Raw genomic sequence first — 12,848 nt, forward strand, 5'->3', positions numbered from 1 at the left:
TTTAAAAACGCATTTTAGTTTTTAAAGGAGTAAGCTTCAGTGATCTGGAAAATTCATCTCAGCGATGCTTACGGTATGAGTGAGTATCACTATGGGGTCTTAGGTATCGGAGGATGAAAGAACGTGAAAACAAAATAAGGGAAGATTAGTTGAGAGAAGCATAATGCGCCAGGAAAGAGACGAGGAGGCAAGAAAGAACATCTTCCAAATAAGGCGAGAGAAGGGGAGGTGGGGGGTGGGTTTCCCTGGTGGCCTCAGATACAAGGGTGGCTGCGCAGGGATTACAGCTGGTGTTAACTCCGACCTGAGCAATCTCTCGATTGCTTCAGGCAATGGTAGAGTTTCGGTGATGGTGGCCGATGCTCACTGCAATATTCACAGCATCAACAATGTGGTTTTGATTCCTGGTTACATGTAATGCCCTGCGCCTGGTGCTTTCCTCCGGTTCATTCATAGGAGCGCGCAGGACTGAGTCACCTCAGTGTAAGCCACGGGCTCTCTCTGTCTTCTATTTAGAAGCAGCTAGTGACCGTGCTTTAACTGATCCCTGTTTAATTTATGGTTTCATTAATTTATTAAAATTAGCAACTTATGGATTATTTGGTTTATCCAAATGTATTTTGTTCAGATTTTGATTGAACTTGAATCGCAGAGGATAGTTTGGCAAAATACTCCCGTTGGAGATTTTTGGAGCTGTAAATCACTACAGTTTATATTATGCTCCGATTCCTCTCAGTCAGCCCCAAAGAGAAACCGGGGAACCCCCAGGCTTTGAATGAAGGCAAAATTGTTACTCATCTTTCAGTTGACGTCTTGCTAGGCAATTTCTTCCTTGTCGGCTCTTTCATGTGGTTTAGGGTGAGTAGGCTGCAGGCCAGGGCTGGCCCAAGGCCAACCAAAGGCATACCACACAGTGTAGGATCCCTGAGGTGCCTTGCTTGCTTTTCATCCAAGTGGTTGGTTTGGTTCAAGACTTGTATCGTTATAACCAATCCTACACGAAAGCGAGCCTATCCGCTAATTTATTCATTTAATAAACTTTTGTCTGATCCTTGCAGTGTTCAAGGCACTATATAAAAACTGAGAAGACACAAAGACAAATGTGCAGTCTATTCCTTTCACGTGTATTTATTAAACACCGGGTATGAATGAAGTACTCTGCTAAGGGTTGGCAGTGTAGTCTGATTACAGTGCAGTTTTTAGCCCCAGAGACCTTACAGTTTAGTGGTGAAGGTCAACTAATGAAAAGACAGGACAGTTCAGGGTGGGATGTATTAGTGACTGGGATTTAGGCACTTGCTAAATTACTGAAGTTCCTTGAACGGACTGTCTTGAATGTCACCTCCTCCGATGGGATTCATACCAGTGATTGCTTTCGATGATTGGTTTTGAGATTTGGGTTTCTTTCATATTCGGTCGTCCTTAAAAATTTTGCCATGGAGCACCTTAAGACTAAGCTAGACATTTACAGCTGCAATCCTGTCTGGGTTTGAAAAGAATTCTTTCCTCTGGATACCACATTGTAACAGACCTTTGCTAAAAGGGCATCTCAACATTATATGGCTTCAAATATCATCAAGTGAAGCAATTTACATGGCATTAGTTAGGTTTATTTTTAGATTTTATTTTCTGAAAAGGTTAATTTTAATCAGCCACTTTTGCTTAATTAGAGTGACCGATTTGAAATACTTCATTCAGAGCCTTAATTAGCCTTGCTAAAATTACGAGACTTCTCCTCACTGAATGGAAAGCTTGGAATTTTAGATCAAGTATTGGCAAATTAGTTTGCTAAATTGCTGCTGTGAGTGGAGACCTCCTGAAGCTGAAAAAGAGATGTTCATGGACAGAGAGAAGCGAATTAACTCTTAACCCTGTGGATGTCACACTGATGCTGTCCATGCCACCTTGTTTTCCTTTTCGTTCTCTCTTCCCTACCATTCTCCACTCCCCGTGCCCATGATTTTCCACTCGAGAAGGTCATTAAATATTTTCTTTTTTCTCTCTCACTGATACGCTCCATACTACACAGTGGTCAATTCCTTTTCTTTTGAGATGAAGGCAGTGTGCTGCAATCAGAAGAACAGATCTCTAAAACAGGGTTGGCAAAAGAAATAACAATTAAAATAATGCGGAGTTGAGGTCCAGAGGTTATTGTTTGAGCAAAAAAAAAAAAAAAAAAAGGCATAACTTCTAGATGTTGATTGTAAAATGCTTCAGGAGGAAATAGGTGAGAATATAGGGAAACATCTTGTCTTTGTCTCCATTCCAGTTAATTAACTGTGGTCTGCTAGTGTCTCCCCTCCGGGTCATCTGAATGCTGTTCAGGGTTTGTAGTTGCCCTGGGTTTTCTGTATTTGTCAACTTCGTTTCCATGCCATAGACGATTTGTTGTATATTAGCTACAGAATAAGCCAGAGAGTTTGGTTTACTGGAACTGAGTGAAGGATGGGTTACAGCAGCAGTTTTTGCTTCTTTGAAGGAAAACCAGACAAATCTCAGTAGTCGGAAGCCCAGACGTCCTAGAGAGTTTACGTACAGGGACACTTAGCTCCTCATCTTCGCATCGGTTTTCTAATTTCCTTGCTGTTCTAAGACAAAAATGTATTTGAACTCATATGTATAAAGTAATATGACTAATACTGAACCAGTAGGACAGATCTTATACATTCAAATAAACCTTGCCGTTTTTGAAGTGTCTGTTCTGAGAGGCTTAACACGTACAGGAGTTCAGTATACATTGAAGACGCCTTTTAGAGTCACTTTCAGAGACTCTGACATATTCTATTGAATGAACTTCATTATCACAAATCTTAGCCTTTTGACAACATGTGTAATTTTTTGAAAAGGTTAAAACTCACTGGGTGTCAATGGTGCTGTATAAGGTGGATGACCTAGGTGACCATTACTATTTGGGGCTTAAAATTAGGTTTGGCTAAAGGAATTCATCATTCTTTGCTCATAGTAGAGGTGAAATACCTACAAAGTTTGGCCTAACTGGAGATGAGAAGTTTCTAATGCAAGAAAGTTTGTCATCCTAGTGGAAAACATGTTTATTATCAGATACAATCAATGTGATTTTAGGGGCACCTGGGTGGCTCAGTCAGGTGAGCATCTGACTCTTGATTTCAGCTCAGGTCATGATCCCAGGGTCGTGGGATCGAGCCCTGCATCGGGCTCTGCACTGAGCGTGGAACTTAAGATTCTCTCTCTCCCTCTCTCTCTGCCCCTCCCCCACTCATGCATGTGCATGTGCACATGTGCTTGTGGTCTCTCTAAACAAAACTAAAAAAATTAAAAATATAAATAAATATAATTTTAGACCACTAAATGCTTTTCTCATATTTTGGTATTAAGGTTATGCTGGTTTCATGAAGTGAATTGAAAAGATTTTCATCTTTTTCTGTGGTTTGGAATAATTAAAGGCCCTGGTTCTCAAACTTGACATTGTAGTCACCGAAGGGAATTGGAAAAAAAGGTACTGAATGTGAGTCCTACTCTCAGAGTCTGATAGACACTTGGGGACTTAAAAAAACTTTTAAAGAAAGTCTTATTTATTTAAGTAATCTCTAATCTCTGTACCCAACATGGTGCTCCAACCCATAACCCAAGATCAAGAGTCCCACACTCCTCTGACTGAGCCAGCTGGGCGCCCCCACCCGGGGACTTTTAAAAATCCCTCAAGTGAATTCAGTGTGCACTCAAGGATGGGAATGAATCATTGGTTTAAATAACATTAAAACCATTTGCTCTTGAAAATGGAGATAGAGCTGGGGCGCCTGGGGCACTCAGTCAGTTGGGTGTCCCACTTCGGCTCAGGTCATGATCTCCCAGTCCATGGGTTCGAGCCCCGTGTCGGCCTCTGTGCTGACAGCTCAGAGCCTGGAGCCTGTTTCGGATTCTGTGTCTCCCTCTCTCTCTCCCCCCCCCCCCCCCCAACTCCTGCTCTGTCCTTCAAAAATAAACATTAAAAAGAAAAGAGAACAGAAACTGGAGATACAGCTCTGCTAGAAAGCCACAAGGAGATGCACTGTTCAAGTTTTTTACTTCTTTTGAATCATTTCTGATAGTTTCTTATTTTCAGAGAAATCTTACATTTCTCTAGACTGTAAAAGTACATCATAGATGTCGCCATCATATTGTTTACATATATGTACTTCTTTTATCTACTTCTCTGTCTTTATGTCTTTTTTCTACTCTTTCATCTTTCATATTTTGTAATTCTCTCTTTTTTCACTCATCCTCTGTCAGGCTCATGATGAGTATCAATATTATTGGTCTTTCAAAGAATCATCCTTTGGCTTTATGTATTTTTTTTCTTTTTTGTTTGTTTTCTATTTCATTAATTTTAGCTTTAATCTTTATTTGATTGATTTTATTGTTCCTTTTCTAATTTCCTGAGATGAATAGTCTTTCATGTGCATCCTCTTTAATAATGAAGGCATTTAAGGTTACACATCTTTTCTAATGTTAGTTTTAATTGAGTCTTCGATTGAACTTGTAAGTTTGCTTTTAATTTTCTCTTTAATCTAATGCTTATTAACACTACAGTTTTTAATTTCCAAGGGTCTTAATTAAAGGAGCTAGAATTCTTGGAATCATATTTTTATTATTTATTTCAAATTTTATTGGATTATGACATGAGACTATATCCTACGACATGTTTATTATTTTGAACTTACTCAGGATTTCTTTGAAATCATGTACATGATTAATTGTCATAAAGTGTCCTTAGACATATGAAGAATTAATTCTACTCTCTACTTGTAGGATGTAAAGTTCTTCATATATCCATTTATTAAATTAAGTTCATTGATCAAATATTCAATATTTAAAAATGTTTATTGAGAGAGAGAAAGTGCGCCTGTGAGTGGGGGGAGGGGCAAGGAGAAGGGGGACAGAGGATCCAAAGCAGGCTCCGAGCTGACAGCAGAGAGCCCCATGTGGGGCTTGAACTCACGAACCATGAGATCATGACATGAGCCGAAGTCTAATGCTTAACCAACTGAGCCACCCAGGTGCCCCTAAATATTCAATTTTCCCACATATTCAGTTTCTAATGTATCTGTCTAAATGTGTATGTTATATATTGCTGTGTAGCAAGCTACCCCAATACTTAGTTCATTGAAACTATAAACATTTAGTATTGCACAGTTTCTGTGGGTCAGAAATTTGAGTGCAGCTTAGCTGAATGGTTCTGGCTTAGGGTCTCTCATGCGGTGGCAAGCTGTTGGTTAGAGCTGAAGTCATCTGAAAGGTTGACTGGGGCTCAAGGACCCATTTCCAAGATTGCTAACTCACATGGCTGCAGGCACAGCATTTCAGCTCCTCACTGGCTATGGGCAAAAGAGCCACACGTGCCTTTCCACAGGGTATCTGAGTGTTCTCATGGCATAGCATCTGACTTTTCCTAGAGTGAGTGATGCAAAAGAGACAGTAGGAAGGAAGCTGTAGTGTCTTTTATGGCCTAGTCTCCAAAGCTGCACACCATCAGTCATGCTTTTTTTCTTTTTTTCAATTCATAGAAGCAAATCACTAAATCCAACCCACATTCAAGAAGAGGGAAGTTAGCCTTCATCTTTTAAAGGGTGTTGCAAGAATTTGTAGACGTTGTTTTAAAACAATAATTCAATCTAAATAATTCACTGTGTTTGTATTTTTTTTTAATTTTTTTAACATTTATTTATTTTTGAGACAGAGAGAGACAGAGCATGAATGGGGGGAGGGCCAGAGAGAGAGGGAGACACAGAATCTGAAACAGGCTCCAGGCTCTGAGCTGTCAGCACAGAGCCTGATGCGGGGCTCGAACTCACAGACCGTGAGATCGTGACCTGAGCGAAGTCGGACGCTCAACCGACTGAGCCACCCAGGCGCCCCATCCTGTGTTTGTATTTTTAAACAGTTTCTTCTTGCATCTATAATAGTTAAATATATGAAGGAAAAATGTGTTCTTTTGTTTGTTGAATACAAGTTCATGAATTGTACCTTCTTTATAAGTGCCTTCTATTACATATTGTTGCTTTGTGACCGTGTTTATTAGCACTGTTAATCTTAAATTTCACTTTGTCTAGTATCAGTATCTACATTTTTGTTTTATATTTGTTGTATTTACCTTGTTTTCAACCTTCCTTTATCTATTTTTGGTGTGTTTTTCTCTCAAACTGTATATATCGGAGTTTTGTATTTTAATATAGTTTGGTAATCTTGATATTTTAATGGAAGAATTTAACCCATTCACAGTTAGTATAACAGCAGATGTTTTTGAAAAATTTTCTTCTTTGTTTACTATTTACTTCACTTTGCTTCATCCTCTCCCTTTTCTTTTTGCTGTTCTGGTAAAGTTTTCTTTATTATTGTTTTCTTTGACATTTTTACTGTGCTTTTCATTCATTAGTAGTTATTTTCCCATTCTTGACATTTCTGATAAATAATGTATGTGGATATATTTCTCAAATAGCTATAACTTTCTTCTTTCACCATTATACTCCCTCTCCTCCAACAAGATAAATGTATTTATTGTCACACTTTCCATGTATGTCCCCCATTGGGATGAGATTTGTGGAGCTCTCCTGCAAATTCTGGTTACAGCTCATGCCATATTTTTAGTTCTTGACCATTATTAGGCTTTTCTTCATAGTATGTCTCTTTTATTTCCAGAATCCTTGCTTAGTACTTAAATGCAAGTTACACATTATCACTGTTGATTTATATTGAAAGGTGTGTTGTTCACATCTATATTCTTTCTTCTGGGTCTTTCCCTGGCTTGAGAACTTTTTTTTTTTTGTACTGTGCTGTTATTTGGTTAGGATATTTTCTTGAGTGTTTTCCTCTGTGGGGCATGTGGGTGCTATATTCTCTGAATGCAAGCTCATGGAATGCAGGGACTTTGTATTATTTACCTCTGTGTTTCTAGCATCTAAAATTGTGTATGGCACATAACACACAATCAATACATGTTCATTGTTTTTGTGGTATTAGATCACTACATACTCACATATGTCTTTCTTCCACCCCGATGATGTTGCTGCTGATATTTGACCCTTTACACATCTGCAAATATTTTCTGTCACCCTAGGAAGTTAATGATGTCTTGGCCAATATAGAATTCTTGCTTCATAGTCCTTTTCTCTCTTTAGTTTGTAGATTTGTTCCATCGTCTTCTCCCTCCCACTGCTGCATGTGAGAAGTCTAATGCCAGGATGATTCTTTTCCCTTTGTAACTTGCTCTTTTTGTCTAGCAGCTTCTAAGATTTTTACCAGGTAATAGGGATGTTTTTCCCTCATCAATTGTGCATAGGATTCGTGAGCTCTTTCAAACTTCAGGATGAAGTCTCTTTTTAACCATAGAAGTCTCCCTCTCTTATTTGTGTAATTTTTGCCTCTTCTCCATCTGTTCCTCTTTCTTGATTCTGGAATTATTACTGGCATATTAGTTCTCTTGGCTCTGAACTCTAATTTCTTACTCATTCCTTACAGTTTCCATCATTTTGCTTTTTAATCTGTGTAAGAGATTTTTCATCTGTTCTTTCAGGTCAATAATGTATTTTCCAATCATTATTTCTTTTAATTAGCTCTAATATATTGATATTTTAAATCTGAATAGCACATTTTAAATGCTAAGAATTATTACCTTTTTGTTCTTTATTTTGTGGTCCTCTTATTATTTTTTTTTTAAATAAAATTGTCCTCTGTCTCCTTCAAGAATTCTAGCTTATTAGGGGATAGAACTTTAGCAGATCTGATTGGTCTGCTTTTCTCCGGTTACTAGATCCCCTTAAGTACTAGGTTATTTTCATTTAAAAAAAAATTTTTTTTTCATGTTTATTTATTTTTGAGAGAGAGAGAGAGAGACAGAGCACGAGCGGGGGAGGAGCAGAGAAAGAGGGAGACACAGAATCCGAAACAGGCTCCAGGCTCTGAGCTGTCAGCACAGAGCCCGACGCGGGGCTCGAACTCACAAACCGTGAGATCATGACCTGAGCGGAAGCTCAACAGACTGAGGCTCAACAGACTGAGCCACCCAGGCGCCCCTAGGTTATTTTCATTTTCTATTCTCTGCTTAGAATAGAAGGCCTCTCTGTAGTTGTAGGCACAATAGTTGCTACTCCTGCATCAAGAGTGTGAGAGGAAGTCTTTCTGTTTCTAGGTACCCCTAAATGCAAGTGTTAGTTTTCTTTTAGCTTCAGAAATAGGGAAGAACTGCCCTATACTTTCTTCTAGTAAGATCCAGCTCCCCCTCCCCCATGCTCTGAGTCAGGGCCTCCCCTTAATCAAGGGGCGCACAGGCCCCCTCAGGCCCAGTTCCTCCATGCCAGGGCTCTCTGCTGCTCCTCTAGTCCCCTCCAGGCCTGGAATCCCAAGAGAGCCTGTAGCCTCTAACAGCCCTCAGATTCCTCTGGCTTACTCATCCCCACCAGGTGAAGGCTGGGGAAGGAAGAGTATCAGAGCCGCAGAATCCTTCCATTTTTCTTGGAGTTTTGAGAAGCAGGAACCTATAGTTTTGCAACTGGCTCATACTGTTTAAGCCTAACGTGATAAAGTTATGTGAATTAGTATATTAGAAAATGTAAAATAACGGGACCTTAAAATTAGAAATAACGCGGAGGTCGGAATAAAATGAATCTTTTCATTTGTACGGTACTCTGTGGTTTTCCTGCAGCTGTACACACACAGCCTCATTTGAGTTCCAAAGGAGCCCTGTATGGTTAGGCATGGAAGTTATCGTCCCCATTTTACAGATGAGGAAATTGTAGCTCAAAGATTAAATAATGAAGTGGGACTAGCAAATAAGTCTTCCTATTTCTGGCCCAGGGTACTATACTGTTGCTTGCTTGCTTGCTTGTTTGTTTCCATTTCTCTTCGGAACATGTGACATTGCATGATGGTTTTTGGAATCCTATATTGTAAGTCATATATTGTAACCTGTATTATATTTTTTTCAACTACTTCTATTATATTGATATGAACAACTCGAAATGTATATAAATCCTCGGGCGGTGACTATAAAGTAATAAGATTTCTTTTGTAGTTTGAAATCTAAAAAAGAGGACTCTGGAAATAGTTGGAAAAAGATTAACGTAACTAGAATACGTGCATTATTTCCTGAAGGTGACTTTTCTGAAGGGGGACGTACATTTGGGTAGATAAGTACTTACATTTTTCTCTTTGTCATGTATTTTTTAAACATTTGGACTATTATAAAGACCAGACCTTTGTCCTGATCCCAGTTCTTTTTTGTGCCAACACTGTGTTTAAAAGTATTCTCTCATGTCCAGGAGTGATAATCGAAATAGTTAAAGCCTGGTCGGTGAGCGGTCACAATATCTGCCAGCTCTCGACACCTGGCGCGATGATATCAGAGTGTTCTGGTGATCTATCAGCCTTGCTCATGAGCAAGAGTATTTTCATATCCATTTCATATCCATACCGAGTATTTTCATATCCACTGTCTCATTCGATCTGGGGAGGGGGGTGGGTGTAGTGTCATCCCCTTTTTGCAAATTGAGGGATTCACGGCCATAAGAAGTGAAACATAGGGCCTCTTACAGTGAAAGACTGGGCTCTTGGTTCGGTGCTCTTCCTTGGGTGGAAGTTTCTCTCTTTTCGAGGGAGAAGGAAGAGATGGGAGTAGCCATTTTCGACAGGACAGAAATCAGCTCCTCTCAGAGAAAACTCATAGTAGGTAGTGCGTAGAAAGAGCAATCACCATCCCCCAGCCCCACGCCTGGAATCTTCCTGTCTCAAGCTAATGCTTCACTTCCAAGGTCCCTTGTAGGAGATGCCTGCCCTGGAAGAGTGAAACTAGCTCAAGGTAGCAGATTTTCCCCAGTGGAGGAACTAACTCAGCCTCTTTTCTCCATATTCACAGGGACGTTAGGTACAAAGCCTTACTTTAAAAGTACATTCTTTTAACTGCTTGTTTTTCCCCCTCTCCTCCTTCCACAGAATGGTCTCCCCTCAGGGAGCAACTCATATATTTTTAATGGGGATTTTGTAGATCGAGGAAGAAATTCCATAGAGATCCTAATGATCCTGTTTGTGAGTTTTCTTGTCTACCCCAATGACCTGCACTTGAACAGAGGGAACCATGAAGATTTTATGATGAATCTGAGGTAACTTAGGCCTTTAGATTTCCTCTGTTGTTTCCCATTCTGAAAAATCGTGCCGTGTTTAGTTCCTTGCAGAGAGTTAGAGGTGAGTGTAGAGAAGTAGGGATGAGGGGGGGTCTCAAGGGAGACCTCAATTCTTACCTCTATTTACCACCTCAGTCTTCTCCTGAGTGACTATAAATTACTCTGAAGTCCTCTTCCCATCTTTGCTTCCAGTTCTGTCCCCGCTTCTCCCTTCTGTTAATGTTCTTTCTCTTCCTCCTATGACTACCATCACAGGCCAAATGGTTTCCTGGGTGGATGTGCTAGGCCAGCTTTGGCGGTGTGGTAGTTTCCATGAAACTGCTCTTTTGGCTGGCCTCAGATGTTGTCTCAGAAACCAGTACTGTGCTTTCCACTGATGTGTATATTTTTTATGACACGGTGATTGCTTCTGGCATAGTTGTTCACAAACATATTTGAGAACAGCTGTAACATAGCGTTTCAACTCTCTGAATCACTGGAGGTTTGAGGAATAAAGATTGGTTAAACGGTTTCCCAAATTTTGCTGAAAGGCACAGTAGGTGATAAATGTTCCCCTTTCCCTTCTTTCTTCCTCCTTCACCCCTCCTTCACCAGTTGGCTCTATCTAGGGCAGTAGAAGGCATGACATGTGATATGCCTTATGCTTTTGATCCTAGGCTTTTGGATGCCTTGATGAAAGCTCAGCAACTGATTAGTTTTGTCTCTGGGGCCGTTTCGGCACCTGGCTTGAGTATAGAGTTTCAATTCTGACTCTCAGTTTATGGAAGCAGATGCTGAGACTATGATGAAAAATAATCCAAGGCTGTCATCAGAGGTCCATTATATATAATGTAGCTCAATACTTTTATTTGGGCATGCCACGTAGCCCTTCATTTATTCAGTTAGCCAATCATATTTATCTAGTGCCTATAATGGTTAATGAAAGAGACAGGGCCTCTGCCCTCACAGAGTTTCCACCTAGTGGGGAAGGCTTATGTTAAACAGGTTTTTCCAATGTGATGAGTTTGTAAAGTGGGGGACCTAACTTGTCTGAGGGGTGACAGAGGGTTCTCTCACAGAAGTATGGCATTAGCTCGAGACCTGAAGGATAAATTAAGCCATTCAGAAAGGGCCAGGGTGGTAGACGAGAAATGGTATTCCACAGCGAGGGGACAATTTGTGCAGAGCTTGAGACCAGACTTTTTCGATATGAAAGCACTTCAGAGGGCAGGAGCACCGACTGAGAGACAGGACGGTCCCTAATAGGACTGGAGACATAAGAGATGGTTGGATCGTGCAAAGGAATTTGGACTTTTTTCTAAGGACAGCAAAAAAAAAATCATAGAAGAGTATCAAAACATGCATTGTTTTAAAATGCAGCAGGAAGAAATATTTGCACGTGGGAGGCCACTTAGGAAGTAGTTGAAGAGATAGACGATGGATTCTCTCACATAGGCTAGGGCTGTAGGGATAGAGATGCAAAGAAGTAGACAGATTCAAGAGGAGTTTAGGCAAGGATGATTTAAGGTTTGGTAACGTCATATGGAGGGCTTGAAAGAGGAGAGAATAAAGGGTAACCTCCAGGTTCCAGGCTTGAATTGGGAAGTACGGTGGCATTGTTCACAGATGTTGGGAACATGATAAGAGGAAAAGGTTGGCATGAGAGAGAATGGTCAATTCAGTCTGGGTTAAGGTTATTAGAAGTGCTTTTGAGTAGGCAGTTGAGTGTACGTGTCCAGGGCTCAGAAATGAAGTGTGGCCTACAGCATTGTCCTGCCATAGTGGCTCACAGATAGTACCCGAAGCTCTAGGCAAGGATGAAATTGCCACAAGAGAAGGTGAGGGGAGAAGAGGGCCCAGGACAGAATCGGAGGGGACTCCAGCATTCGAGGCTAGGCAGAGAAAAACTTGCCAAGGATTTAGAATACCCAGAAAGGCACGAGGAAAACCAAGAGGGTTTATTGGCACAGAACCCAAGAGAAGAGAAGCTTCCCAGAAGGATGGTGTAGTCAACCGTATTTGGTATTCTAGAGAGGGCAAGAAAAATGAAGACTGCAAGGTATCCATTGCATTTCACAACACAGCCGTCTTTGGTGAGGACTGACTTCCTCTCGGAAAACATAGCATGACACTGTGGAAGCCTGACGTGACAGGATTTGCACGGAAACCTGGAATGAGTATGCTGTGTGCTGACTTCCCTGCGTTGGGCCTTAAGAATATATGTTATAATCCTGAGGCAACGAAAGTAATCAAAAAAAGATTTCCATCATTAAAGCTCCCATAGCGACTGCTGTTCAGGCATGAAAATTCCTGACAGTTTCTTGAAAATCTCGAATACCATTACCTGAACTCTATCAGAGAGAGTACAAAGAGCCAACTTCCTATCTTCTAGGCTTTTCTTTGTCTCTGTTCGGTCCCTTCCCCCATCCCCCCTTCCTGTGCCTTCATTCATTTACTATAAGATTTAGGCTGTCTGAGAAATTCTGTCTCAATGAAAAGCATTCTCCCACACAGTTTCCCCAGCTGCCACAGCACACGTCTCTGAGAACTTGTGTCTACACATCCTATACCTCCAACATATCTCTTAAGTTGCCTTGTAATTGTTTCATGAGAATTTATCTTCTTTCTCCAACTATACTATAAGCTCCTTTGGAGTAGGGACGGCTGCCTTTGTTCTTTCCCATCGTGCCTAGCAAAGACTTGGGTAAGTAATAGTTTCAACTACACTCTAGTTTCTGG

The 12,848-nt window shown here is 40.6% G+C and overlaps 1 protein-coding gene across 3 annotated transcripts in view; it reads left to right on the plus strand.

Annotated features, from left to right (window-relative positions):
• The window catches only part of PPEF1 (protein phosphatase with EF-hand domain 1), a 108,825-nt gene that overhangs the window by 61,703 nt on the left and 34,274 nt on the right, over window positions 1-12,848 (plus strand). For all 3 annotated transcript variants that reach the window (XM_040468261.1, XM_040468263.1, XM_040468262.1), the window contains one exon: window positions 9,943-10,109. In XM_040468261.1, coding sequence (XP_040324195.1) covers window positions 9,943-10,109 — 167 coding nt within the window. The remainder of the gene's footprint in view (window positions 1-9,942; window positions 10,110-12,848) is intronic.

This window comes from Herpailurus yagouaroundi, unplaced genomic scaffold (assembly GCF_014898765.1).
Source record: "Herpailurus yagouaroundi ecotype Mexico unplaced genomic scaffold, PumYag 67690, whole genome shotgun sequence".
NCBI lineage: Eukaryota > Metazoa > Chordata > Mammalia > Carnivora > Felidae > Herpailurus > Herpailurus yagouaroundi.